Source organism: Paramacrobiotus metropolitanus, unplaced genomic scaffold (genome assembly GCF_019649055.1).
Source record: "Paramacrobiotus metropolitanus isolate TYO unplaced genomic scaffold, Prichtersi_v1.0 Parri_scaffold0000001, whole genome shotgun sequence".
In the NCBI taxonomy this organism is placed as follows: Eukaryota; Metazoa; Tardigrada; class Eutardigrada; order Parachela; family Macrobiotidae; genus Paramacrobiotus; species Paramacrobiotus metropolitanus.
The window spans coordinates 2,002,301-2,029,690 of NW_026570221.1; the positions used below are offsets into that span (position 1 = coordinate 2,002,301).

At 41.8% G+C, this 27,390-nt stretch overlaps 6 protein-coding genes across 6 annotated transcripts; 3 read left to right on the forward strand and 3 right to left on the reverse strand.

Moving 5' to 3' along the window:
* Positions 1-15: 15 nt before the first annotated feature.
* LOC129600937 (general transcription factor IIH subunit 3-like) lies at positions 16-2,918 on the reverse strand. The gene is made up of 9 exons (XM_055499657.1): positions 2,665-2,918; positions 2,472-2,593; positions 2,296-2,402; positions 1,650-1,849; positions 1,317-1,375; positions 1,157-1,231; positions 937-1,059; positions 525-660; positions 16-400 (listed from the first exon to the last, which is right to left on the reverse strand). The coding sequence occupies exons 1-9, from the start codon at positions 2,720-2,722 to the stop codon at positions 231-233; spliced, it is 1,050 nt and encodes a 349-aa protein (XP_055355632.1). The 5' UTR covers positions 2,723-2,918; the 3' UTR covers positions 16-230.
* A 176-nt stretch (positions 2,919-3,094) lies between these two features.
* On the forward strand, positions 3,095-6,541 carry LOC129584378 (nucleolar GTP-binding protein 2-like). Its single transcript, XM_055476572.1, has 5 exons — positions 3,095-3,621; positions 3,682-3,860; positions 4,148-4,300; positions 4,668-5,069; positions 5,588-6,541. Exons 1-5 carry the CDS (start codon positions 3,309-3,311, stop codon positions 6,425-6,427), a joined length of 1,887 nt encoding a protein of 628 aa, XP_055332547.1. The 5' UTR covers positions 3,095-3,308; the 3' UTR covers positions 6,428-6,541.
* A 293-nt stretch (positions 6,542-6,834) lies between these two features.
* On the reverse strand, positions 6,835-8,463 carry LOC129588483 (pinin-like). The gene has a single exon (XM_055482733.1). It carries the CDS (start codon positions 8,360-8,362, stop codon positions 7,088-7,090), a length of 1,275 nt encoding a protein of 424 aa, XP_055338708.1. The 5' UTR covers positions 8,363-8,463; the 3' UTR covers positions 6,835-7,087.
* A 6,889-nt stretch (positions 8,464-15,352) lies between these two features.
* On the reverse strand, positions 15,353-17,921 carry LOC129583948 (uncharacterized). Its single transcript, XM_055476048.1, has 5 exons — positions 17,633-17,921; positions 17,117-17,241; positions 16,721-16,784; positions 16,020-16,436; positions 15,353-15,758 (listed from the first exon to the last, which is right to left on the reverse strand). The coding sequence occupies exons 1-5, from the start codon at positions 17,783-17,785 to the stop codon at positions 15,588-15,590; spliced, it is 930 nt and encodes a 309-aa protein (XP_055332023.1). The 5' UTR covers positions 17,786-17,921; the 3' UTR covers positions 15,353-15,587.
* Positions 17,922-18,792: 871 nt separating this feature from the next.
* On the forward strand, positions 18,793-21,559 carry LOC129583875 (uncharacterized). Its single transcript, XM_055475926.1, has 5 exons — positions 18,793-19,534; positions 19,926-20,135; positions 20,276-20,403; positions 20,731-20,780; positions 20,848-21,559. Exons 1-5 carry the CDS (start codon positions 19,472-19,474, stop codon positions 21,417-21,419), a joined length of 1,023 nt encoding a protein of 340 aa, XP_055331901.1. The 5' UTR covers positions 18,793-19,471; the 3' UTR covers positions 21,420-21,559.
* Positions 21,560-22,184: 625 nt separating this feature from the next.
* On the forward strand, positions 22,185-24,945 carry LOC129602755 (uncharacterized). Its single transcript, XM_055501900.1, has 4 exons — positions 22,185-22,576; positions 23,395-23,544; positions 23,647-23,869; positions 24,089-24,945. Exons 1-4 carry the CDS (start codon positions 22,254-22,256, stop codon positions 24,659-24,661), a joined length of 1,269 nt encoding a protein of 422 aa, XP_055357875.1. The 5' UTR covers positions 22,185-22,253; the 3' UTR covers positions 24,662-24,945.
* Positions 24,946-27,390: the final 2,445 nt, after the last annotated feature.

Here is a 27,390-nt window from a genome sequence, read left to right on the forward strand (position 1 = left end):
GCATTCACACAGGCGTATACCATTTTTTCAATTTTTTAGACAAGTTAGACAAGTTTTTAGACAAGCCCTTATCTGGCTGTACATCCCGATTCTTTCCTATTTATAACATCTTTCGCTCATAATACCCAGCTAAAATAATAACTATCACAAAAACTTATTGACATCAAATTCGTCGGCAGATACAAAAAACATCATCAGTTACAAATACAAAAATTAAGGAAAATAACATATTAAGATCTTCCATTCATGTCCGCGTCCGAACGCGTGCGTTTCAACGACGAAGTGGACGGCGAAGGAACCGACGACGAAGGAGAGTCAAATGGTTTCCGCTTTTTCAAACCAGCCATAAACTTGAACGTCGTCTGACACGTCGAGCACATCGGACTGAAGGCACAGAAAACTACAAAGTACAGAAAAATTAGCAAAACAACGTATATATTCACAGTATCACCACAGAAGTAAATGATTCTAACATGGATCACATTCATTAAATTCAAACTATCCTTGCAATAACTTCAACCTACCGGAAAGACAAACGGAACACACCCAACCAACTTCAATAAGCTTCTGATGACAGAAACACGCGGCACGATAATCCACTTGGACTTTCTCGGGGATCATCATCTTACTCCGTTCGCTGGCATCAATCACGAATAAACTCTGCGGGCAACAATTTCTGATGTGGCAAGGTGAATACAGTTTAAATATAGATAGATGCTGGTTAAATGTTTAACTCTAAAATCACATTAAGCATAAGATTACAATAGTTTTATGTACAACAGACAGCAACTGGAGATCAATATTATGCCAACATATCGCGCTTTTGTATTGGCTTTCACCCTAACAAGATTAGTATCCGTTTGAAAAATAACTAAATAAACAAGGACAAAAAGTTATGCCTGCAAAGCAGTAATGCAATGTCGTATTATGTCGTACATTGAGAAGCTGCACCAAACCGCCAGGATGTTCCACTTTGAGATAAATTCCTCCGGTGAGATCCACAGCTTGTTGCAAAAGTATCGAATCATCGCCAAGTATGCAGGCATCAATCTTTACGTTCTATACGCGCACAAAACATCATTAATACACATCTCGAAACAAAGGGATCACAAAATTATACAAAGATTATTCGCAAATTCGCAATGCACCACAGTACCATTTTCTGTGCGGTGAATACTGAATTTATGAAATGCATATAATGGGATGAGCTATCCAGGCCGGTTTCAATAACCTACCAGAAAACCACATATATTGAGCTTCTGCCAAGACATAAATACAAAATGCGATAATAAGGGTAAAAAACCGCGATCGCTTACCACTATTCGCGCTTGAACAGACCGGCCTTTTGGTGCTTCTCGCTGAGCGCGATGAATGTCTGTAGGGAAAAGCACCCATTCTTATAAAAACTCCCTTCGAATTTCTATTCCATAGATTTATGTAATTTAATTACTTAAATATATATAATAGAAAGTAGAAGAGCTGCACGAGTATAACAATTCATCACTGCAGAAGATATGCAAGTTTGATGAAATAATGCAGAAACGCTCTAGGAAACTATTAAAGAAAAAGCGCTTCAACAGTTAAACCGCTGCATTTTAAATTGTTTCAGAGCAAAACAAATCAAACAGCGTCAATTTGCAACATCTTACAGCAAAGAGATCGCGATAAGGCGCCGACGAAGACACTCTCCCGCGTGCTCTCTTTAGCCGCATCCGGATCATTCAGAGATTCCGTCATGATGCGGCGAATCTCCTGAACGATGCTGTGATCGACCACGCGAAACAATTCTGCTCGGCTGTCGTTGACCAGCGGCTCCGGAGACACCACACCCGATGGGTACAGGAAATAACTACAAAGTAAAAATCATGAGAAAACAAAATCAGCCCGAAGACCGAGTCACTGAGCAAACGGTACCTTACTACTGTATGTTGTAAATTTGCAAGGTCAAAGTTCATTTTTTTCATCAAATTCAACAAGTAATCGCAGCTAACATGCACAGCAGCTTTTCACTTAAACAGGAGCATATGACATTTAAATTCCAACGTAAAAAAGCAGATCAGATAAGCAAAACAGAATGAGTCGGGAGTACTCTGCAAAAGTGCAAATTATTTCTAACCAAGTTGACAAAATCCAAAGTTACGTTAATAAGTCGATGTGCCATTTGCGTTCAAGATTAAAAACATAAAAAAGAATACGATAAACACTTAGACAGCACAAATTTCTTCACAAAGCGGAAAAGGCGGACACAATGCCTAAAACCATAATCTAACAAAACAGGCGAAAGCGCAATCATACCTCTGCGATCTCAAACAACCCAGCACAACAACACGGTTGTTGGGATGAATGAGCATGTAGGAATTAAGGTACACCAGGATGTGATCGAGCGCCGATGCGAGGGGAAACTGCAGAGCAATGACATTTCATTTTGCAAGAAATTTGCGTTTTGGAAGCTGTAAGGTAAAAAGATTTACAAAGGTCTGCGAGTCATGGACGCCATTGGGAACTTTCTGCTGATCATCGCCGCCATCCAACTGTTCACTCCACCACGACGCATTCAGATCCAGAATCACCACCAATAAATTGGACAGTGTGTCTGCAAGGTTACTTGATTAAAAGACATCACAGCAAGGATTCTGGTGTAAAGCAGTGCGTCGAAAACGGTACCCGATGTGCTGACGTTCTGTGGTGCAGAACCCAAAACAGACAGTCCGCTCATAGCCATTTTAGCAGATACGATCCATACGATGATACAAGAGATCAATCCAAACCTATCAGACAAACTCACAAACACTACGAATTAAGTCTTCGGTAAATAGTCTGCCCCAAATTTCGACTACAAAATGCATGACTCACTCAGATGACTGTTTTACAAAGAACGCCCGAAAACTAAAAAGCCATCCGAAATAAAAGTTGAAAGAGGCGCAGGCTAAAAAAGCCGTTTTCGACGCTTGCGGAAACACAGCCAGCTGAGACAGTGTGCATTTCCGGTTTGGCTGCTCGTGCTCACTGCACAACCGCCCTCATGACGAAGTTAGATATGTGCCGATCAATGCAGCATGTGGCCTCAACTGGATGCGGCAATCGATGCGGTTACAAAAAATTTAATCAGAAAAATTGTGTATGAAAAAATTTCGCAGTTGAATAAAGACTTATAATTTATAAAGTGAATAAACTTATTTGCTGTTTCCGAGTTTTGTACTTAAATATAGTTAACTTTATAGTGAAATTATAAAGTAACTCGTTCGTGCTAGACTGGCCATAGTCATATCTGGATCTGCTATTCATCCAGTTCTTGATAATCGCTGATCATGGGTCGGAAATCCAAAGCCAATGCAGCGAAATCGGCCAAGAAGGAGGGCTTCAAGACAGGCAGTCACAGCCTCAATCCCGACCGTCCGCAGAGCCATGCGGGACAGCGGGATCGCGGGACCATCAAGCGGCTGCTGATGTACAAGAACTCCAAGCCGCAGCGGGACGCCAAGGGAAAGATCCTCAAACCCGCTCCCTTTCAGTCCAAAGTGCCCAGTGGCACGCAGAGTCGTGTGGAACCCAATCGCAAATGGTTCGGCAATACGCGGGTGGTGGGCCAGAGTGCGCTGCAGACGTTCCAGGAGGAATTAGGTAAGATGGTTGAGTGAATTGTTTTGGGAGGATGGCACGGCATCGGGGATGGTTATGTAGGTAAAGCCGTGAAGAACCCTTACCAAGTTGTCATGCGACCGACTAAACTCCCCGTGACGCTGCTGAATGAGCGCGCTAAACACCAGCGGGCACATCTGCTGGATGTGGAAAAGTACGAGACCACGTTCGGGCCGAAAGCGCAGCGGAAGAAACCCAATGTCAAATTTGAAAGCCTAAACGTGAGTTAAATAAATTTATCGCATTTTACAAACTGCTTTTAGATTTTTCGATTTTTTTGGAATTAAATCTGAAATACCTTTGGTGAAATACGATTACGATTTACCATTTTTGTGGTGTTTTAATGAGTGGTCTTAGGTGGTATGTGCTAAAATCTGCAGTAACAGCGTAATTATGAAAGCCAGTAAATGTGAATTAAATTTAGTCTCTTAACTGTTTGCAGTCTTTTGCAGTTGTGAAATTTTCTTGGTTAAATGCATTAAACGCTTTGCATTAAATTTTCTTGCAGGAGATGCTGTCACAGGCTGAAACATCGGGTGGAGAGTACAGTATTGTCAACGATCGGGACTTAATCGTCGATGACGATGGTACGCGGGATGAAGCCAAGGAATGGGTGATGTATGCGGGACAGTCCAAACGGATATGGAATGAATTGTATAAGGTAAAGCTTCTACCATTGTTTCTCTACCATAATGCTTAACTCCCGTAAGTGCAAATTTCTGAATACTTATGTTGTCATATGCATATTCATAGTCGTTGTGAAGATTGGTGTTAATGCGGATTGCAGCACACTCTGGTATTTTTTGGGGCAGTTTTGCAATATACCATTAAGTTAACTTATTGACGATTGGAAAGAGTTCTTCTGGTTTATGTTTGGGATTGGGTGCAGCTTTTGATTAACCTGTCCTGAAGTTTAAATAATTCGAACTTATTTCCAGTAATTAAGTATTTATTTTTTTAGTTAAGTGGTTTATTTAACGTGACAGTTGTGTTCAAATCATAAACTGCATTGCCGATTTAATTTGCAGGTGGTCGATTCGTCCGATGTCCTGCTGCAAGTCTTAGACGCCCGCGATCCCATGGGAACGCGTTGTCCCGCCATCGAGAAATTCCTGAAAGACGAGAAGCCGTTTAAACACTTGGTCTTCGTGCTGAACAAGTGTGACTTAGTCCCGACATGGGTAATCAAAAAATGGGTGGCGATTCTCAGCCACGAGTATCCGACATTGGCCTTCCATGCCTCCATCACAAATTCTTTTGGAAAAGGACCACTGATTAATCTCCTCCGTCAGTTTGGCAAGCTGCACGTGGATAAGAAGCAGATTTCTGTGGGATTAATTGGTTATCCCAACGTCGGCAAGAGCTCCATTATTAACACTCTCAAAGCTAAGAAGGTGGTTAAAGTGGCGCCCATACCTGGTGAAACAAAGGTGCGTAGCGTACAGCGCTGGGATAAGGTGTGAAAAGACTGTAGTGCGTTGACGTTGAAGTATTTGTCCATCTTCACTACCTTTCAGCAAGCTTTTACACGTCGCTACTAGTAGCTGAGAAGTTAGGTTCGAAGTGAGTTTATGCATTTTTTCTTACTGATAAATTAACAAATAAACGAGAAAATTGGTGTAAAAAATAACATAACTAAATGTTTGTTATAAATCTTAAAATGAATTTTGTTAGAAAGCGTCGTTTTCGTTATAATTTACCGCGTTCGCTTTAACTCTGTTAGCTGAAGTAGCATGGTTTTTGTGGATAATAGATTTTTCGATAGTACAACCACTTCCGGTCGCAAAACACCGAAATGATGCATATTATGTTTGTTCGCTTGCTTGTTACGGCATTTTTACGTTTTCTGTAGTGTTGCTGTTATTTTTGTCGTGCGATTTATAGAAGAGACAACAGTGTTACTTTTCCCATGGTTTGTCAGCTATAAAAATCCGTTTGTTCTCTTTAGGTGTGGCAGTATGTGACGTTAATGAACCGCATCTACTTGATCGATTGCCCCGGTGTTGTTTATCCAACCGGAAACTCGGAGACCGATACAGTTTTGAAAGGTATCGTGCGCGTGGAGAATCTGAAATCCCCCATGGATTTTGTCCCCGCTGTATTGGAACGCGTGAAACCCGAATACATCAAGAAAACCTATTCCCTGGACAGCTTTTCCACATCGGAAGATCTGCTGGAACAGATCGCAAAACGCACCGGTAGACTGTTTAAGAAGGCCGAACCGGACGTGCAGACAGTGGCCCGCATGATCCTCAACGATTTTCAGCGCGGCAAACTGCCTTATTTCGTTAAACCACCGGAAGCGGCGCTTCCTGACGCCCAGGCAGATAATGCCATACAAGTGAAACAGAGTCTGCGCGATCATCCGGAGAATGATGTGTTCGATGAAGAAGACGCGCGGAAGGATGAAGTTATTGAGGAGAATGATGTCGATGATACGGCGGAGACGTTGTTGGAAGAAGTGGTGGAAGAGACACAAGAGGAAGCGGTGGGTGAGTCTGAAACACCGGTGGATGGCGTTACGGAAGAGATTGTCGCGGACGACGCGGAACTTCCCATGGACCCGGACGTGGATGATTTAGCGACCGCTAAACAGAGGAAATTTGAAGAGGAAGACAAGGCAATGGGGAAAGATTTAACTGGAAAACAGAAACGGAAGAAAGAACGAATGGAGCGCCAAAAGAAGGTTGGGGTACATTTTTATGAGAATGTCGATGTTAAAAATAGAAAGAAAGGAAAGAGTGTTGCGCCTAAGCCAGTTTCGAAGCGACATCAGAAACGCGTGTGAGAATATTGCTATACGAAGAGGTAAAATACAGTAGTTATATTTTATCTGTTAAATGTTTTAAGAACTTGTGGTGTGCGAGCAGTTTATGGAACCAGTGGACATATTAAAGCGCTCTGGAACAATGAGTCTGAAGGCGAAGAATCTTTTGCAAATAGGGATTGCGTAGCCCTTACCATCGTTGGTGTGATTGAAAGTTTAAACTACAAATTTAAAATTAGTTATCATGACCGTAAACTTGAAAATTCACAGTGTAATAGCATCAAATCGATACAAAACATCACAAAGATTTTTAAATTGATAAAAATTCCAATCCTACAGTACCCATGTGTTTATGTTATTTACGTGCATCTGGCAGTCTTTCTTAAACTCTTTTCACTCACTACCATACTGTAACCGGAAAATACAGAAAACAATCGCTTAATTTATTACGCAGTTCATTACAGTCATAATTAACGTCATTGCACGGTACATTTCCACGTGTACACTGGAGAACCAAAAAGAATCCGATCTTTCACCTTACTTCTGTATTTTGTATGTACTACAGCTACATAGTACCAGTTTACAGAAGGTACATGTGTAAACAACTAGCTGGAAAACAAAATCGAAACGCAACGGAACACTACGCATATTCAAAAAGAGAGACAACCGAACCCCGTCCAATCAATACACCCCCGCACTAAGTACGTCCGTAACACCCGTACCATTATCCGCATTCTCCCCAGGAATCGCAGGTCCGGTGCTGGGCCGAGGTTCCGCCTTATTCCCACTTGAAGCACCGTCGTCCCCGGGCGGATTCTCCACATTCCCCATCTCCACATGGCTGTGCTTGGAGTCATCCGTGGCCATCTTCTCCGGACCGGGCTCATCGGCCTCCACCAGATCGTAGCCCTCCACCTCCTTGTCATCCAGGATCTCATCCACATCGTAGTCATCCAGGGGCTCTTCCCGGATAGTGCGCTTCGTCTCCTGGATGTGCTCTTCCAACGTTACATCCTGGCCGCGCTTCTGGGAGGCTTTTTCAATCTTCCCATCCAGCCGATTCAACTGCTCCTGCATCATATCGCGCCGTTTCTCAATCTCCGCCTGGAGCGCGGCGCGATGTTTGGCCAGCTTCTCTTCCTGTGCAGGGTTTAAGATTTTCGGCTGATAATAAATCGGACAGGTACTCTCCGTCCTTAGGAATTTCATCAAGGGTTTCTGACTGGTCTCCCAGTCTGTGAAACGCTTCATAATGTCCACCTTAGTCTCGAGGAATTTTACCACTGCTTGCGAGCGTTTGCGCTCCCAGAACAGTTCTCGGCGCTCGCGCTGGGATTCGCGTTTCTCCGCGGCCTCTTTCTCCTCTAATTTCTGCCGGATTTCCTTCTGCTGTTCGTCCGTCTTCTTGCGGTTCTCCTGCTCAATCTGGAATTTCTCCAGGGTCTTTTTTAACGACCCGAACATACGACGATTTCTGGCCGCGTCTTTATCGCCCCCGTGGATATTGGCTTCGCTCATGCGTTCTTCGCGGGTTTTCCGCGGCGTTGTATCGAAGAATACCGTCGACTGGATCTTCCGCCGGCGATACTCGTCGGAATCATCATCCCAACCCCCTGTTACACGGCGCCGTTCGGGCTGGCTCCCCGGAACCGTGTTATCGGGGGCGACGATGGGGCGAAAGGATGTGACGGCGCGGGGGCGCTTCGTGGGGGGTTCATCGGTCGGGCGGGCGAAATTGGGATTCGCCGCAATAAATGACGGGGTGCGGACGGTGATAGGGGGTCGTAAGGATGCGGGGGGCACGGCTGCGTCTGGACGACGCGCGACGAGATGCGGGTCGACAACATCACGGCCTGTAACGCGTTTAATGCTCTCTTCGGTTTCGCGGAGCTTATCCTTCGCTTCTTGTAGCTGCTCAGTTAGCGAGGAGACAGACGATATGACTTCGGCAGTCATTGCCAAAAAGAAAGATCACGGAACACCGCGTCAAGCGTAATTTGCAGGATAAAAAATCAAGATAATAATTACAGACAAGCGATTCAGTGCAACTATTTTCAGAAATTTTTGATCGTGAAATCAAGTTTTACGGCTCTGCTTACGCCTTACAGGTTACTACAAGCTTGCGCCGCCGTTGACCACAGACATCTCGGCCAGATGCGCCGATATTCTCCACTCTAATAAGGAAGGCTTAGGAAGCAGTTGCTAACAGGGAATGATGAACGCCGCAGAGTTTTCGCGTTTAAAATTTCAATTAAATCAAAGTGAATCTTATTTAAGATAAATAAGATTAAATAAGATTCACTTTGATTAAATAGTAGTACGCAGTACGATCCAACACGAGTATTGTAGTAAGTACTTGCAAGAGTTAAAAATCTACTCCAGGGATTCTGGCCATTTATAAATAACAAAAATAAATATTACACAACTAATTTTTTTCCGGATTGTATCACCTTGGGCATACCGTGCGTACATGTGTGTCATTTCCGTGATATGTTTCTGGAATTCAACTTTCGTTGGGTTAGGCAGATGGCATTTAAATAGTTGTCCTTATCGGAGAGTACAGCAATAAACATTAAATATTTATCATTTATGTTTATTTTGCCATGAAGTGGCGATACTCGGGTACTGTACTATACATCCTGCGGAAACGCTTTGTTTTGACTTATGACTACAGTACATGAGCTAGTTGGTTAAGTTGTAATCAGCTATTGCGTTAGTAAATTAACAATGGATAAAAAATGAAAAATTTAATGAAGTTGACCAATCCATACACAACCTTTCAACCTTTTGCATTACCTTTCGTTCCGTGAACAACATTTTTGAGCTACCTTTTATTCGGTATACTATCTTTTTGAGCACCACCTTTGACTCCGTGCAATGCGTGCATGATCATTCGGCACTACCTTTATCTGCGTGCACTACCTTTAATGTCTTTAATATAATGTTTTCACTATTCACAGCAAAGTTATTTCTGGAACTGCCGTTTTTTCGTTAACAGCTGTTATTACTGCAAAGCATCAGCGACAGTTATAAAATCGAATTCCCGTGAGTAAATAATTATAAATAATCGCAAAATGAGGGTTTGAATCCACACTACATATTACAATCACAATCTTGCCGTGCTTGACATAGTGCAAAAGTTTTAGAGAAATTACTCCAGATAACCATATTAAATACACACAACAGTTATCAAAGAGCTTAACACCATCAGTAGCTCGTTCGTTCCATGCACAGCCCAAGGACTTATTGCAGTAAACGTTTTAATAAGACTTTTGCTTAACCATGTCCGGAAACTGTGCCACAAACATGTTATAAAAAGGTATACCTATTTCGAAACCGTCTCGCTCAAATGCCGGTGCCTCTGTTAGGTCAAAGTAACCTTTAAAATGATCAAAATACAAGTTGCAGAGAGAAGGATTGTTCAGATGTCCAGTAAAAGTTTAACCGGACACCTGAATAATGCTGCCCACCGTTACAAACATTATCAATTTCGTGGTTAATTGAATTATTAAGCGGACGGAATCAGTGATCTGCAAAGTCCGTATGTAACTTTAGTCTGCGGTATGAGATAACATCAAGCTTTTTACAGATTAAGGGCAGCACTACAAATTGTCGCCGTACATGGGGACAAGAATATAAGTATTGTACAATGATTACCACCAGATTACTACACATTCATAAAATGGCGCAGAAATGTACGTATTCGAAAAATAACCCATAGACGTCACCGAAGCAATCATAACTAAATAATTATTAACAATAAACACATATTGTGGTCATCGATCCTAATCTTTTCTTAAATGGAAATGGTCCAGTACATCGAACTGCAAGCGAAATTACAAACAGTGTCCCTTCATTTCTCGAAAAGCAAATGGATGGCTTGTTGTGCTAGCTTCTTTAACCGTGAAACGTCCACTGTTCTCAAATCCGCATCTTCCCACATTTCGTTCTTTTCCGGAGAGTCGAAGCCATCGTACCTACTCGTACACCAACAGAATGTGTTAAACTGGAAAATCATAAAATGCTACGACCAAGTTTAGCCAATCTGCTCTGTGGTCAGAGCTTTAAAGTATCTGCGCATGATTAATTTTCATTGTACGAATACGCATTTTTCATTATGCGCAGCGAAATATTCGTCGCATAATGAAACCAAGCGAAAGTAAGGTACAATTAATTAACTGTAATTATAAGTAATTACTGTAATTGTAATTATAAGTATACTAATTATAATTCGTAGCCATAATTTGAGTATCCTATGTTGTAACCTTCAAACATGTTTCTCGCGTGTTTGCTTTGGACGGCCTAGCTAGACTCACGGGTACCGGACTGAAACGCTACGCTCGGAACACAAAAAAGTGTTCGGAGCGGAGCGTTCTCCACAGATTGTGACAGATACTTTAGTTGGTGTATAATCTTGCTCTAAAAATTTGTTCGGCACGTTTCCTGTTAAAACCACACGATACACAGGCACGTGGATTGATTAGAAATAAATACGGGAAAAAAACTTCAAGAGTTTGTTTTTTACTGCATTCTGGGTACCGCTAACTTTTGCCATATAAATGTTGTTATTGCACTGTCCAGCTTTGCGACACTGCGAAACTCTTTACTACGCAAAGGCAAGAAGTCATGCTTATCGGCTGCATAATATTCATTGCCATCGCTTCTAAAACCCATAGAAAGATGACTGGAGGAATGATTGGTAACCCGTTGATATGTTTTCTTAACGAAAGAGAAAATATGATTTGCTCTAAATGTCTTGAACTGCGTGGGGTCACTTTCGAAATGCACAGCAAACCGGCAACATGACCATAACTTGCAATTCTATGGTCAAACCTTAAAATTAACTATCAAATCGAAATATTTCTGGCGCATCTGTTATCTTAATAAAAGAGGACTGATTCATGTTGACACTTACAAACTCAGGACACTGCGAATCCCGGCCCATTGATCGGGATAAGCGAGAGTCTGCACCCAGCGTGCGTAGGTAGCGCTAATTTTCGTGTAGGTTTCGTGGGTAAGCGGAGGGCAGAGCTCTTCTGCAACTGACAAAAACCGGTGCAGTATTTGTTGCCGGTTTTCCGTTGCTTGAAAAATTAGATGCGGAATGCAGATGGGGAAACAATCTGCGCTGGGAGTAACTCTCGGAAAACCTAGTTCGTGCATTTGGCGCCCGTAACGGACCCATAGTATATGCGACGCCGCGCCCAAAACACACCGAACCGTGAAGTTTGACAGTATCACTTGGTTTGCAACCGCGAGGAACTGCGATACAGTGCTGCACTCGAATTCCGCGTATTCCATTCCCCATGGAAACACATTCCAATGCGGCTTACCGAGGTTGTTTACGGGTATTGGTATCCTTGGCGGATCGATGTGCATACTTTCAATTTCATCAAAGCTGATGCAGTTTTTAAGTACGACCAGCTGCAATCTGATATTCTTTACCGTTAGGAGCTTCGTGATAATTGCGATTGCTCGTCGACGATCATGTGTGCGAATCCTGTGTATGTGGGCGTCGGCGCAATTTATGATGCTGAGCGTTTTCGTGTCTTCAGTGACTGCTTGGTCCACCAAAAGAGACAACGCATGTACCCAGGTTACGAAACCGCATTTTACGAAAAAAACGGGAAATGGCTGCACACGGCACGACGGCGGGACTTGGTTGCTGACATCGATCGTGACATGAACTTGCGGGGAACAAAGACTTATAAGAGCATTCCAAATCACGCAAACCCTGCAATAAGTTCAAAATTACAAAAGAAAGGTTCGTTACAAAGTAGATGTGCTTTATCCCATCATTAAAGTGAACGAAATCTACGAACTGAATTTTTCGCTGCTGGTTTCTCCACACATTTTTAACTAAGCGTTATATTTGGGATAAGCGCTGAAAACATGCAGCGGCAGGACAACGAACTGGTTGAGTAGCCAGCTGCACCTTGCGCAGTTGGCGCGGAACGAAGTGCCGGCTTGCATGCCCTTATCCATTTTCAAAGTTGTGTTTTCTGTATGAAATACAGGTTTTCTGTAGTCTATACAGCAGCATTGTACAGAAAACTTTCGTTTCGTACGAATTTCGCCTCTTTCAATTCGCATACGAAGTATGATAATTCCGTGAGAAATTGTTTCACGAACGCTTGTTCAACATACAAATATTATGCTTTATCTCAGATTCTTACTATGTTTGTTTTTATATCTATATCTATGGCTCAAATTTGTGCCAAATTATAAGCGACGACGATTATTACTTTCTGTCAAAAGATAAGCTGCTGCATTGGGAATTAGGAATACAAAACAACACGACCTAATTAGGAAGTACAAAGCTATACATACGTGATACGTGATACGTAATTTACGACAATAATTATTATACAATATTATGCCATACATATAATATATATAATATATATTATATAATATATATATTATATATTATACTCCATATAATATATATTATACTATATATTATATAATATTATTATAATATATATTATATAATATATATTATATTATATAATATATATTATACTCCATACCTTCGAAGGGCGATTTGGTTGCGGAAGTCTAAAATTTCCAGGGTAAATGCCATGACTGGATGAATAAGGCTGTGGATTTGCATATCCCCTGCAATGCAGAGTTACACTTTTGGACGAGTACTCTGCGGTTTTATCATTGGTTACTGTATTGCTAATATTGTACTCTAGTGCAGGTACTTTGCTTCAAACCTGATGGCACAGCGCATGCAGTGATATTTTCTAACAGGCCGTATCTGGACTCTGAAGAGCCAAAATGTTTTGTTGTGGATACACAGTACGAGTCTTATTGAACATAACCAATTTCTTTCAAAGAATTACAGTAAAGTTATTAAAGTTATTACAGTAAAGTTTAAAGTCGAAGACCCATGAGGAAAATTAGTACGACTCTTGTACGAGTACTTCTGGTCTATAAATAATAACTTCTCATAAACTCGTGCCATGCGGAAAGTGTCTAGGCTCATGTACTATTCAAACGCACACTAGTCTAGCTTATTGTAAACTAATATGATAACGTTATTGTATCTGTATTGTACTTATATTTTTTTACTGTATCCGCCATCATAGGCATCTGCTTATGCAGACTTACCTGTTTCTGTGGCAATTCGGCCACTGTCCAAGATAATATGTCCAATACTGAAAACTTTTATGGGCAACTGTAGATCAGAACTACCGCTCCCACTCCCAGTTGCATGTAATTCATCAGAGTAGTAAGTTTCACATGACCTGCGTAAGCAATCTGCACTGTACAGTGTAGCACTTGCACTAATATGGCGCATTTCAACGCAAACAAAAATTAGCACATCCGTCCCGGTCCGAACAAAGAAACGGCATCCCATCTGCGACGTATCAAATGGCAAAGTCGTGCACATTTCCCGCGTTTCATACATCGGCTCGACGTAGGATGGAACAGCATCCGTAACGCACCGCACCATAGTGTGTACTGATTTGATGAGTTGAGCATTTTTGAGCGGAACAACGTATTTGGTATAAACCATAATAGATGGTGACCTCCAGTCTGTCCCGACAACTTGTTTGAAACATGGAGGTTCGTTGTTGGAAGGTAATTTTGCTACAACTTGCCACTGGTGAACCACTCTGCACTCATTAAACGTACGATTTGCACACTGTTCCCCAGGAGCACCAAAACCAACGTAGTACAATCCTCGATCAGGATATATAAGCAAATTTCCCGGGCGGAATACATATGGTCCGGTTTCCTCATTTCGCAGCGCTACCTGGACCGATACACTTCCATGCAGTTGCATATCCACCTCATTAAATTTATCTGTTTCGGCGTAATGATGCGGCCAGACGTACTGAGAGTGAATCCAGCGAGATGAAACCGTGGTGCAATCAAAATTAATGAAGAAATTGTTGCCATCAATGTCCTGGACATATCCCAACCACCAAACACCTTTCCGGGGCTGTACCAGCACCGTGTTTCCGTAGTTCAACTCCCGCGCATCAGATTTAAGTGGCCGGAATGGAGGAATTACTGTAGGTTTCATCGCTGCGCTTTCATGTTGGGTAAACAACTATATAAAAGCGTTTATGCATCTGCACAGATGCATAGATCTAGCGACTTCAGTATCCAAGTTCAGACAATTATATAGCACTGGTCATTTCATCAAATTATGCGGACACTCATAATTGTCTACCTGTAATAACGCTGATGGTTTTCAGCATGCACTAGTTATGCGCACAACTGTTTATTGAACGAATAAAATAGAAAGATCTATGGTACAAATCAAAATTGCACTTCTGCGATTTTTTGATATGATCAGACTGTTAGAGAGCTGGCTCGTTCGAGTCACCTTTGCGTGCAAGGTGGTGCAGTGGCCAGCTATTACAGATCTGTATATGGACTACTACAAACCCAGACGGGCATTAATCCCACTACTGTCGGACAATCAAGGCAAGCGAAATTGAGAAGGAGTATGTCTTCCATGTGGCCTGCTCTGTTGTATGCAAAAGACTTTCCTCTTGACCCAGACACCGTCAGACAATGCGTGGCGTCAACTTGTAACAAAAGATGGCTAGCTAAACTACCCTACTCCGTAGTGTCTGCACCGGACTGTGATTTTGTATAATACATATTGCATATTATTGTGTAACCGGTCGGAACGCTTGCTAAAGTAGAGGATTACTCGATTTTGAAATTCTAAGGTAATGCTAACAAAGGTCACAGGCAACATGCAAATAAATCTTGCCGCCTACAAATTCGTTGCTTTCTTTCTTCAAATATTCAAGCAGTTCGAATATTCATTAACCACATCTTACGTAAACAAGCAGGTAATCACTATCAGCTACTCTGTATTGTACATGTTGACAAGAGTTTCAGACTTTTTATCAAAGACGTCGCAAGACTTTGATGTCTAGTGTTACGTTGTAATCTGTACAATGTGCTTTATTTTATCGCTTTATTTCATGTGCGCCTCCTCTACACAGAATATCGAGTTCAAAAACACATTGATCAATCGAACTAATACATATTGTTTACGAAATAACATGTACATGTACATACATACTTTTTATATGAAGACATGCTGTTTACGAAAACAAATTTGAAGCTTTTGGTAGCACAAATCAGCAAATTTGGCGCATTATGATTTAATTTACTCTGATTTTTATTTGTATGAGCTCGTTTGCTAACCAAAACTAATTTCATAGCGGTACTGCAAATGATCTTTGGCTTTGATGGGCGGGTACACTTTTGGTCGTTCTCCCAATGCTTCCACCACGGTCTCACTATCCGGATGAACAAATAAAACCAAACTTTGGCGGGTTAATGTTGATGTGTTGCATAAAACCCGGTGAGGCTGCAAAAATGTAAGCACGGTGAATTACATTTATCCGCATGCGGCTTATTGTTTTGAAAGATACAGTGTACTGTGTATGTACTGAACTTGAAAGATATAGTGGTTATCAAAGAAAAATTATGCGTGTTTTACCCAATTGGTATCAGCTTAAATTCAGCAATATGTACTAATACTATGTATCTGTACTAATAAATAATAAAGCTGTTAGAGTAACTTTATTAGGCCATATGCTAAACTGCTAACACTTGCACTACAGCTTACCGTTGCTTTGAGCTCATCGGAAGTCCAGCGCTGTAACAAATCGCCTATATTCACCACAATCGTGTCGGGAATGGGTGTGGCCGGGATGAAATCACCGCCGGCCGTTTGTACTTCCAGACCACCAACTTGGTCCTGTCCAACCAAAGTAACGGTACCATAGTCGGTGTGTGTACCGCATCTGACCACATTCGGATCATTGGCGTATTCGCGCTGAAATGAAGGGTAGTACAGTGTACGGAATAGGCTTCCGGATGGGACATGTGTGTCATCCAGGTTGCGGTGAACAGTGAGAAAGTATTCTGGATCTTCTAAACCCAGACCGATTCCGATGCAGTGGAGGATTTTTTTGGCTAGGAAGCGGTAGGATTGGCTCAAACTGACGAGCGCCGGCATGAAGTCGGGATACTCAGGCACATCCTGATCATGACGAAGCATTTTGTCTCTGACCACGAGTTAAACAGTTATAGCGTTACGCAATCGATTATGAACATAAATTGTGTGAAATATTATTCAGGAAGGAATGCTAGTCATTTCTGACGACTCCATTAAAGGTAATCTATGCATGACCTTTTCTGTTTAGTAGCTTTTGTTCAACAGATGCTAACTCCATTTGTTTGTTGCACGGTACATTTTACAGTACGGTTTAGTAATTCAGATGCAACATTGTCATTTCGTTGTTGTACTCGATCGTATTGTCTTACAACTGTGTTGTGTGGAATCAAATCAAATGCTTCTCGGATCTCTTTCTTGGCTGACGGGTTTAGGCTGCAAAAAAGTAAAATTTACACCAATTTGTTTTGCTTAAAATTTAAGATAATTACAAAACTGCAAAACTTTTTCAGTATGTTGCGTTATTTGTGTATCAGTGTGTTCTATCTCTATCTTGCTAGAAACATAACATACATATAAAAATAAACAAATACACGCTTTGGCACAACTGGAGAGGTCCGAGTAAATTGGCGTACAGATTTACTGTTAAAACAGTAATGAATACTATAGGGCCAGGGATTTTTGTCATAATTTCCATAAAGGTTTGTGTGTGATGTAATAAATAATAACAACGCTACGTACGCATTCTTTGATAGCAGATCGCTTACCGTTCGGAATCGATGGGATTATATGTGGTTATATTGGTCTGCCGTTTTGATCGTGTTGCGAAGTCCATTTTCCGCTCCTCCGTTAGCTCAAAAAAGGCTTTAGAAGTGGTAAACGCATTTCGAATCTGCGAAGAATTATGGAAACGTCGTAGAAAAAAATTTAAAATTTAATATACAAGTGTCGGCACATGCTGATGCTGCGCACGATAAACAGAACAATATTATTTCTGACATAAGTTAATCGGCGATAATTTCACTGTAGTCCGGTCAAAATTTAAATGGTGTAAAATACTCGTACTAAATAGGAGTACAAGTAGTAGCGATTAAATGCCGGCTTTTACTTTTTGCTGATAAGCAGTATAAATTTGACATATACTACACAATTACCAGATAAAAACACCTGAACTAATCAGCACTTACAGTATAATGACATCTTCGTATAAATGAGCATATTGAAATTCTAGTCAAATTAAATTTAGCAGTTTACTGAAAACCTCTATGTTTTCAACAGTTTACCTTTTGATCGAGCACGCCATGGTTCTTCAAATATAGAAATCCCACTGTACGTAACGCCTGGCAGATTTCGCTGGACACGGTTTCGCGTTGACCTGGTATATCGTACTGGGCGAAATCTATCACCGGAATTATAGTTTCTTGATCTTTGGTCATGTTTATAGAGCTATAAGGTACTGTATCAAAATCCAGAAAACAGCAGAACAAAAGCAAGTAAAAGCAGAAAAACTTCTCCAATGTGATCCAAACCAATTCGGGTTTATGGGACAATACAGCTGCAGTATCAGAGGCAAGCTGGGGTGTAGATGACAAGATAAATTGTGGTCTGCCAGCTTTTAATATTGTTACTTTCTGCACTTTGATCGAACAGAGGATATACAATCTGATCAACAACAAATAGCAATCTAAACTTTCTGGCAGCTATTTGTAACAAACTATTACAGCAACAGATAGACTTTGATAGGCTTGTAGTGATAAACCGATAATACGTCTCACGATGACCTTTAGAACTGTAACGCCGCGGACTGCTAAAATACGCTTGCTGATACACGCATTTGTTGTGTCGTGTCTTTTAATTTTTAGAGAATAAATATCAAAGCAGACGGTGGCATCGGTTTGCATTACTCACAAACATTAATTTTTTATCGTGACCTTTATTCGTTGAAAAGTAAGTTCCGTTCCAAGACATTTCAATTTTACTATAGTGCAAACGGCATTGTCAACCATAAATATTGTAGAGCATACGCATAAATCGATAGCTATTATCGTGCAAGTATGTTCGTCCGACCGGCACATGGCCGGTAAAAACTTGACAAATGATTATTTTGTACATATTTGCTACAAGTGCATCCTAAATTAGCCTGACTAAAGCGTCTGACAAAGCCGGAGCTATTTCTACTTTCAAGTAGAATATGGCTAATAATGCTTAAATTAATCGCTGATCCATCATGTTTTGTCTTTAGCTTTAAAACTGTATAGTACAGTCACTGCAAATACTGCACTTGCAAAGCTGGCAGCTGGTAGACGACGCGCGCGTGTTGCACGACGTTTGTTGTTCGTTGTTGAGGATGATAATTATAATAGCTGGCAACAACAGCTAATCAGCCTGTCCGTTGATACAGTGGCTAAAACATCTACTTCTATATTATACATACTTGATGTTGGGAGAAATCTGATCCGATTGCAGCGTCGCATCACGTCTGTCCAGCTAAGCTGTACACCATGCCATATATCGCGTATTATACCGGCATCGGTATCCAATATATCACACTTTTGCGCCGGGGCTATCGAGTGTATGCCGATGATGCAATCAACTTGTAAAATATTTATTTGTGCTGACAATCGGTGATATGTCGTCGATGGAGAGCGGCAGGCGAGATGATTCATTGTTAACCTCCCGTATGTTCACCCGCTAAATCCACGTTGTTGACAGAATGTCTTTGCCTGATTATTGGTGTGTGTACCTTGATTTTTCCATCTCCCCACTGTGTGGTGTATAGTATTATACGCGTGTGTTATGATTCGAATTATGGACGTGGACGTCGTGCGTGGCTCCGCCTTTTGGCGTTTATTAATAATCATATGCAAATGCCGGCGCGATATCCGCTGGACGTATATAAATCCACCGGCACATGGACAGTTATTCGGTAGCATTCGTGTTCAGCGATTTCTTTTGTTCCGTATACGTATTTCCCACGTGTGCACAAGAGAGCGTGTGTAGTGTGTGAGTGTGTGTATACGCTAGACTGATTTGATTGTTTGTTAATCTATACCGTGTATACGGATTACAAAAGGAATACCGGTCGTGTGCAGTTAGAGAGCTGATCGAGATCGCGTTTCACCATGAAGATCCCGGTTTGTTCCGTTGTCCTCCTGACCGTCAACTGGGTCGTAGCACACAATCTGGTAAATATGCATAAATCTCAAATCGACTTTAAGAAATAATTAACACGAAGTGGGAAACTTTTAATATTATGGTTTTTTAAGTTTTGTTCGGTTGCCGGCAAAAAATGTGTACGCTAAACCGCGGATGCATAATACTCGAAAATCTTTTCTTCCTCTTTGTAAAAATGTAAACTTTTATCTTTCATATTTCACCACCGATTAAGTTTATTATACGAGATACTGAACGCGATATATTACTATACTGGTTCGTTCGTTTGCAAAACTTACCTGAAAGTCATAACTGATATTGTTTAACCAGACACAAGGCAAATTTTTTGAACCGATTAATGCTTCTCCATTCGTAGTGCCGTGTGCGTACTGCCTTTTATATGCGATATGCGACTGTTTTCAGGATAAACGCCAAGCTCTGAACCCCCAAAACCCCGGCGTCTGGCAGGCCCTGGATCAGCTGCGCGGCAGCTCCGCCCCCTCCGCCGCCGACATCCAGCGGATAATGGCCAACGCCGTGCCCGGTCGGGATTATCCCATGTTAGCCTACATTCCCCAGACGACGTTCAGCTGCTCCAATGTCCGCCAGCCGGGCTTCTACGCCGATCCGGAGGTGGTTGACTTGTTTATGTATTCAAACTCTGAAAGGGTTTAGCGGTTCGATGTAGGATAGTGTATATATATAATCCGATTAGTAAGTGTCGGACATGTACTGTCGTCCATCATCCGCGGGTGCTTTTTCCGTTTCTGTAGACACGCTGTCAAGTCTTCCGGCGCTGTGAGGCCAATAACTATATGTTCTCCTATATTTGTCCCAACACCACCATCTTCAACCAGATCACACTGGTCTGTGATTACTGGTACAATGTCAACTGTCCCAAGTAAGTACATACGGCGGCCAGACACCGTAAAACTAAAAACGACAAAATTAATACCGGTATCGTATCTATATTTGCCGGATTAAATACCTGGTTTCGGTTGCTGCATGTACACAAACCAAAGAAAAAAAATTTTTTGATACATTCGTAAAAAAGGATCTGCTACTTGTGATACGGTAATTATTGTTTTAATTCATTCGAGGAAATACTTTTTGACTGCCGCAAAAATCGCTGAAATGGTGTTGTAATTTTATGTTACAAATTACTAACTAATTTCTGTGAATTCTATCTGTAAAATCATTTATCTTCATATTCGACGCTCTTTTGCAGTTCACAGTCTTTCGTGGATTATTCCAATCCCAGAATTTACATCCAAAATGGTAACAAAATTTCTGACTGTTTCACAGAATTTTTGCGTTAGAACTAAATACTTTTATGCGAGAATAGCGCGCTTATTGGACGATGTGAATTACGGCGGCGGCTCCGGCAGCGGTGGCTCCATCGGACCCGGCGGTCCCATCATTACCGGCGGTGGAGGTTCCGGCTCCGGTTTGGCGGGTGCCGCATACACCGGCGGACAAATCTCGGGTGGTGGCGGCAGTGGTGGCTCCATCTACAACCAAAACAGTGGACTGACCGGCAGCGGTGCCGGCGCCTACACCGGCTCCTTCTCAGGCTCCCTCACCCAACCGCCGTCTCAAACCAACCTCCCGTACGGCACCATGCCGCTCCAGCAAACCACCTACCCGTCGGCGATCCAGTATACTCAGTATAACAGCGGTGGCGGTGCTCCTCAACAGCCCATTGCCGGTTACAATTCCCAACCTGGTCCCAACTACCAGAACAGCGCCCCGGTGCAACCGTCGTACCGCAGTCTGTCCAACCGTCTGCTCAAACTGCAGGCCGATGCTTCTGACCGGATACACGATGTAGTGGCCGCTCACTCGCAAACGCCGTTGTCGTCGCCGCAGCAGACACCGGCAACACCCACTGTCGGCTCCACAACAACGGAGAAATAAGCGACCGCGCTGACCTTTATTGACTACAGTGATAAAAATGATAATACTTGTTCGTAATGCTGCAGTATTTGTTATGCGACGTATATTATATTTATGAAATCGTGAAAATGTTATTATGTTAGGAGATTGAATTCAAATAAACCGCGACTAATTATATTGTAGGTAGCTTCCGATGCAGCCATCATACTTAGCTTTCGAGGACATTCAAATACGACCAAACAGCGATCGCTACGATGATCGAAAACTATCTTTTATCACGTACCACATTTAAAGCAATTATCTGATTTTTTAATCGCACGAATATTTTTTACTTTGTGTGAAAATGGTCCGTTAATACACTGAACAGGTAAAGTTTGAGTGGTACCAGAATGGTCTTTTCGCAACTGTCAGGCTGTGGACATTGAGCAACCTGGGAATAAATAACCACTCTACGAGTTTTGGCAGTTTATCCAATTGGCGCTATAATAACATTTTTAGTACATGGACTTGTTCCAAAAGCAAAAATAATTTTTTCGGAATGTTCATTATAATCACATAAACGGCAGCTAATAAGCGTGTTTGAATAACTTAGAGATACACAGGGGAACTTGCCTACCCTATTCAAATCCAACGTTTGCCTTTTGGCCGCAAAAATGTCCGTTAATATACCAGTTCAAGGTGTCGCGCTGCCTTTAGGGTTCGGAAAAATGTCATTTTACTATGTAATCAGGTGTTGTTTACAACAAGACTTCTTTTCGCTCGGTCTGCTCAAGCAGTGTTCTCGTGGTACATAATTGTCATTGTGTATTTTATTGTGATGTTCAAATATCAGAAACGAAGCAAATCAGCACCAAAATGATTAAAAATTTTACTGAATCTGTTGCGAATGGCGTTCTTTTGCAGCTAAAGACAACCGAGCAAGACTCAAATCTTGCCGCTAATAATGAAACCTCTAATCCAGTTACATCTGGGATAGCGGTGTCGGCGACCCCATTATACAGCGACGAACAAGTCCAGCTGGTGCAATTAGCTTGCAATATACTGTTCTTCGGCCTGCTTGTATTTTCCACAATCGGCAATGTATTTAATTTCTGCGTCTTGACGTGTACACGCTACAAAGCGCGTTCTTCAGTGCGGTACTACATGCTGGCCACCAGCGTTGCGGATCTCCTGACTCTGTAAGATAATGTACAGTAACATAATTTTGTAGAAGTCTGATCTGCTGATTTCAAAAAAATATACTCCTAGTCAATATTAACAATGCATTTAAAACAGTATACCACAATTACGCCCGGCATTGGCGGCTTTTGCGCCGTATCTTTAAACAAAAACTTACAATGACGGAAAGTCTACTTTCGATCAACCAAAACGATTCTTTTAATAAGTCTTCCCGGGGCGTTAGCTCAGCCCAGGATAGGTTGTTTATTGAATGCCCGGTTTCGTGTTGTGTTTTTGCAAAGAACAATATAATTTGATTGCAGACTGCATGTTAGAACGCATTAATTGTACCACTGGTCACAACAAAATGAGTAAACAGCAGTTTTAAGCATAATAGCACGTTGCGTTTCTGACGCCTTTGGCCATTCTTGTAATAACACCCGACGATCCCGATTCCCGAACTCTTTTGCTGTTGCTGCAACTGCAGTTTTGTTATTATATTCAGTATTAAAATTTGGATTTATATTGGTAGGGTCTATCAGTGCCACCCAAGACTTTTGGATGATCACGCTACAAATAAAGCGGCACAGAAAAAGACGATCAAGATCCCGATTTGTTTTCGGCTGATAAAACTTAACAAAATAGACCATTTTATTATTCGATAGTTTAGAAATACTTTACAGTTTATTTTACACGACTGCCCGAACTTGGCGCAGCAGGGTGGTAGAACCGGCTTAATTTTGAAAGAATGATAATGAAAACACAAACTCTCAATTTCGAATACACGGAGCTTAATTATAGTATACGTAGTATTTTTAATGTTCTTGTATTATTTCAGATGGCTCGGTGTTCCTCGAAGCATATTTAACATAAGCCTCTTAATGAAAACAGGATTGGCGGCATGGATAACACGACATCAGGATCCCATCGAAGCTACATACTGCTTGCTTGAAGGAGGCCAGTTGACCTTTATGAGCTTGTCTGACTGGTAAACACATAACTGCCGCTCATGTTCTTGCTACTGGAGAAAAGCTGCCATGTTATAACGGTATGCTATGTGCAAAGGCATTAGTGAATTTTGTTGTTACAGGATACTTGTGGCATTTTCCTTCGAACGATTGCTGATTCTTGTTAGCCCTTTCCGGTTCGGATTCCTTCAACGGCCTACTGCAGCACGGATTATTATTGCCGTTCTAACTGTCGTGTCTCTGGTGTTTAGTCTGTTTCAGTATATGAAAGGCTACGTGGCGTTTACTGCAGCGACAGTTCCTGAATGGCTCGTTAGCTGGTCCAACATTCAACGCGTAGCAGACGTATGTAATTCGTAAGACGCTGCATTTGTTCATTATGTTGTTAGCGTAAATGTGGCATATTTTACACTTATGGCCGTGTCCGCACATTAACATCCGCGTACCCTTTCTTGCACTAATCCCCTTACATGTATTTTTTTGTCTGTATGCACCCTTACTTTAGTGTTTTTTGTACTGATTTTTGTTAAACTTGTTACACCACTCACTTTATGTTTGATACAGATGATTGGAGTCCCGCTAACCTTCTTTCTAATCCTCCTTCCAAGCGTTGCCCTAATCATTTTCCTTACAAAACAGCGTAAGTCCGACGTCTGTCAGCTACGAATGCAGAACTCAAATACCAGCAGTACATTGGCTGCGACCCACCGGAAGCTTGCAGCGGCCAGCTCGGGAAACAGTAAATTGAATGCTCGCTCGCAAATGGGAACCAATCTACTCTTACTCGGCAGCGCAGCCTTCTATACCGTCACTCGGCTTCCTTTTGTAATCTATCTGTTTCTGGACCCGGCAGTATACACAGACTTGTCACCTTTCATGCTCGCCAAACCCCTCATGAACTTAACCATTCTCTTGGGATATACGTTCAACTTCTTCGTTTATATCGCGAGTGACGTCCAGTTTCGAGAGCATTTCGTCAAACTAATTTTGCAGCCAATAGCAGCTCACTGCAATCGCTTCCGCCGACAGTCGACTGCAAATTTCAGTTTTTGGTCTTCCGGAAATCAGCATCGGCAAAAACCGTTTTCCACACCGACATCAAGCAAAGCTCTACTGACAGCCACTTCTTCGGTTTGACCATTTCAGTTTCTTCCTTCATAATCATATGACACTTTGTACATAGTTTCTTCACCCACTAGTTTGATATTTAATTTTTTTGCGTACCGAAAATCATGCCAGTGACCATGCATGGTTTGCAAACACATGTTGTACCCTGCGTCTGCCGTGTGACATTTTGAGATGGCATATTAGTAGTCAGTACTAGCTACTGGTAGGTGCAACGCGTATCGGCGACGGTGGGGCATTTTTATTCTGCTGCAAATCTGCTGTCTTTGTGGTGCAAAAATTTTGCGACTTCTCATTTCGGTTATTTAACATGCAACCATACAACTGCTAATTGAAGGTGTGACTTTTAACGGCGTACTAGTTGCACATTTCTTAATCTGAGCGACGAATAATGGCTCATACCAAGTACAACTGTTCGGCTGTCTGCAATGGAATTCGTAGGAACATACTTATGTACTGCCTCACAGTACTCACCTTAATTTACGAATAACGATCTACAAGAGCGCTTAGTAGTCCGTACCTCGCTAACACAAGAAATGCCCTGACCACCAGTAAAAAATGATTCGCTAGGGATTTCTTATGTTTAGCGGGCGGATCTGTGTTGTACAGCATACAACATATCTACGAGTATATATTCAACTAGCACTACCACATTTTGCGATGTGCAGTGTGCATTACGGGTAAAACATTTACTTAATCTACCAGTAAAGTCAGCTCGGTATTACATCATTAATGGTAGTATTCCGCAGAGCTTTACATGTTGGTTACTAAAGCAGGCTGCTCTGCATGCTCCTTAACAGCCCATTGCCGGCTACACTTCCCACTGGGGCCCCACATTCCCGCTAAACGCCCAGTTTCAGTTCCCCGGTACTATTGCAATTGCCACAGCACCGTTGAAAACAATATTACTAGCAGGTTGCGCTGGTGGGATTTAGGGTACCATTGTTCACTACACAGTATTTCAGGGGTACCACTGACGCTGTTACAAATATATGGCAGTGCTACAAGCAAGCAATTGTATTTCGTTTTTATTACGCTACTCTTGACCTTTTTTCAGTACGAGGAGGGGGTAAATGAGCTCGATGCACCCGAGCAAGGGGTAACAGAGCTCGTTATCTGTGACCGTGCCTGTGCAACACGGCCAGCCACCAAGAGACGGCAGCCCGTGCTATCACGCAGAACACCTGAAGCAGTCACTGGGCCCGACAGATTTTTGTTTCCATAGACTTGTATACTAAACTGAATCACTTCTATTTTGCACATTCGGGAACGAAACCAAGCAAATAACATTCCAAAAGAATCAGAAAAAATTCACGAGATTTTTTATACTAAACAAGTTATGATTCATGGTGCAGGACACAAGTTATTTATGTTTCTCGTAGACACAGCATAGAGTTTGTGCGTGGAACCCAACCGTTGATTCGAATTCTATGCTATGTCTACGAGAAACGCAAATGGCTATAACTTGTGTCCTGCACCATGGATCATTACTAGTTTAGTATCAAAAATCTTGTGAATTTTTTCTGATTCTTTTGGAATGTTATTTGCTTGGTTTGGTTCCCGAATGTGCAAAACAGAAGTGATTCAGTTTAGCATACAAGTCTATGGAAACAAAAATCTATCGGCGCCCTATCATTTTGGCCACCGTTCATTTTGGCCACCATTCATTTTGGCCACCATTCATTTCGCCCACCACTGATTTTGTTACCGCTTTCGATTTTTAGCTAATACTCGTACATGCACTCGCTACTCACTTTGTAAGACTATGATCAAACAATTTTTTTTGAAAACGAAACATAAAAAAAGCAAAAATATGAACCTAAGAAACCTAAGAAGTGAACCTAAGAATAAAACACAAGAAACAAATATTTCTTGACTCACAGACTCACTTTGTCATAACGAGTACATATACTTAAAACCTAAGAAAACCTAAGAACACATATAAATACGAGTACATATACTATAGGTTGTTATATGAATACTAAACATCTCTTGCAGACCTTCGGACTCTCTTGATTGTAACGCGTGATCTCCGCTTCTACTCAATCGATTTTTCTGCTTTAAATTGCACACGAATCCTCCCAGTTTGGGGAGTGTTCTTAGACTCTTGACCTTTCGCCATCGCGATCGCGGGAGGCCCAGTGGTCACTGAAAAGCTTGTTACCATGGATGCCATAGGGCTAAGATGGGCAGCTCTGTTGCCACAGGCATGATAAATTTGAACAAGAAAAAGTTTTGGCTTCGCCTCTGCGTTTCTTGTGCTCCCCTGGCTGAGGAACACTTAACAAATCACTTCGCCCACTGATAAGCCACTACCGTAGCTTTTTAGATTCAGTAGAATTTAGTAGAAAAAGCAGAAGCTTAGCAGCTGTGCCATGAATCAAAAAACTTTAGGGGCAAAAGGTCAATACTCCACGATTCTCACCGCAGGCAACCATCCTGAATAAGTAGCTGTCTGGCTTTGCCATTCTGATTTTGCAACACAATCCAACACATGAAGATACGACGTAATTTTAAATAGTCGTAAGCCAATATTCATCCATGCTCATCTTGTACATATACATGTACAACCTAAGAAAAAACAACCTACGAATACCGTAAGAATAACCTAAGAAAATCGAACGTGGTAACCAAATCAGTGGTGGCCGAAATGAATGGTGGCCAAAATGAACGGTGGCCAAAATGAATGGTGGCCAAAATGAATGGACACGAATCTATCGGGCTCAGTGACTGTTTCAGGT

Coding starts and splice junctions, on each gene's coding strand:
- LOC129600937 (XM_055499657.1), bottom strand. CDS start 2,722: ATGGCTATGAGCGGACTGTCTGTTTTGGGTTCTGCACCACAGAACGTC. Junction 1,850..2,295: donor GGTTGTTTGAGATCGCAGAG/GTATGATTGCGC, acceptor TTTACTTTGTAG/TTATTTCCTGTACCCATCGG. Junction 1,060..1,156: donor TATTCACCGCACAGAAAATG/GTACTGTGGTGC, acceptor GTGCGCGTATAG/AACGTAAAGATTGATGCCTG.
- LOC129584378 (XM_055476572.1), top strand. CDS start 3,309: ATGGGTCGGAAATCCAAAGCCAATGCAGCGAAATCGGCCAAGAAGGAG. Junction 3,622..3,681: donor GACGTTCCAGGAGGAATTAG/GTAAGATGGTTG, acceptor ATGGTTATGTAG/GTAAAGCCGTGAAGAACCCT. Junction 4,301..4,667: donor TATGGAATGAATTGTATAAG/GTAAAGCTTCTA, acceptor TTTAATTTGCAG/GTGGTCGATTCGTCCGATGT.
- LOC129588483 (XM_055482733.1), bottom strand. CDS start 8,362: ATGACTGCCGAAGTCATATCGTCTGTCTCCTCGCTAACTGAGCAGCTA.
- LOC129583948 (XM_055476048.1), bottom strand. CDS start 17,785: ATGACCAAAGATCAAGAAACTATAATTCCGGTGATAGATTTCGCCCAG. Junction 17,242..17,632: donor ATGGCGTGCTCGATCAAAAG/GTAAACTGTTGA, acceptor AATTCTTCGCAG/ATTCGAAATGCGTTTACCAC. Junction 16,785..17,116: donor AATCCCATCGATTCCGAACG/GTAAGCGATCTG, acceptor ACTTTTTTGCAG/CCTAAACCCGTCAGCCAAGA.
- LOC129583875 (XM_055475926.1), top strand. CDS start 19,472: ATGAAGATCCCGGTTTGTTCCGTTGTCCTCCTGACCGTCAACTGGGTC. Junction 19,535..19,925: donor GGGTCGTAGCACACAATCTG/GTAAATATGCAT, acceptor GACTGTTTTCAG/GATAAACGCCAAGCTCTGAA. Junction 20,136..20,275: donor GCTTCTACGCCGATCCGGAG/GTGGTTGACTTG, acceptor CCGTTTCTGTAG/ACACGCTGTCAAGTCTTCCG.
- LOC129602755 (XM_055501900.1), top strand. CDS start 22,254: ATGATTAAAAATTTTACTGAATCTGTTGCGAATGGCGTTCTTTTGCAG. Junction 22,577..23,394: donor GTTGCGGATCTCCTGACTCT/GTAAGATAATGT, acceptor GTATTATTTCAG/ATGGCTCGGTGTTCCTCGAA. Junction 23,545..23,646: donor TTTATGAGCTTGTCTGACTG/GTAAACACATAA, acceptor TTGTTGTTACAG/GATACTTGTGGCATTTTCCT.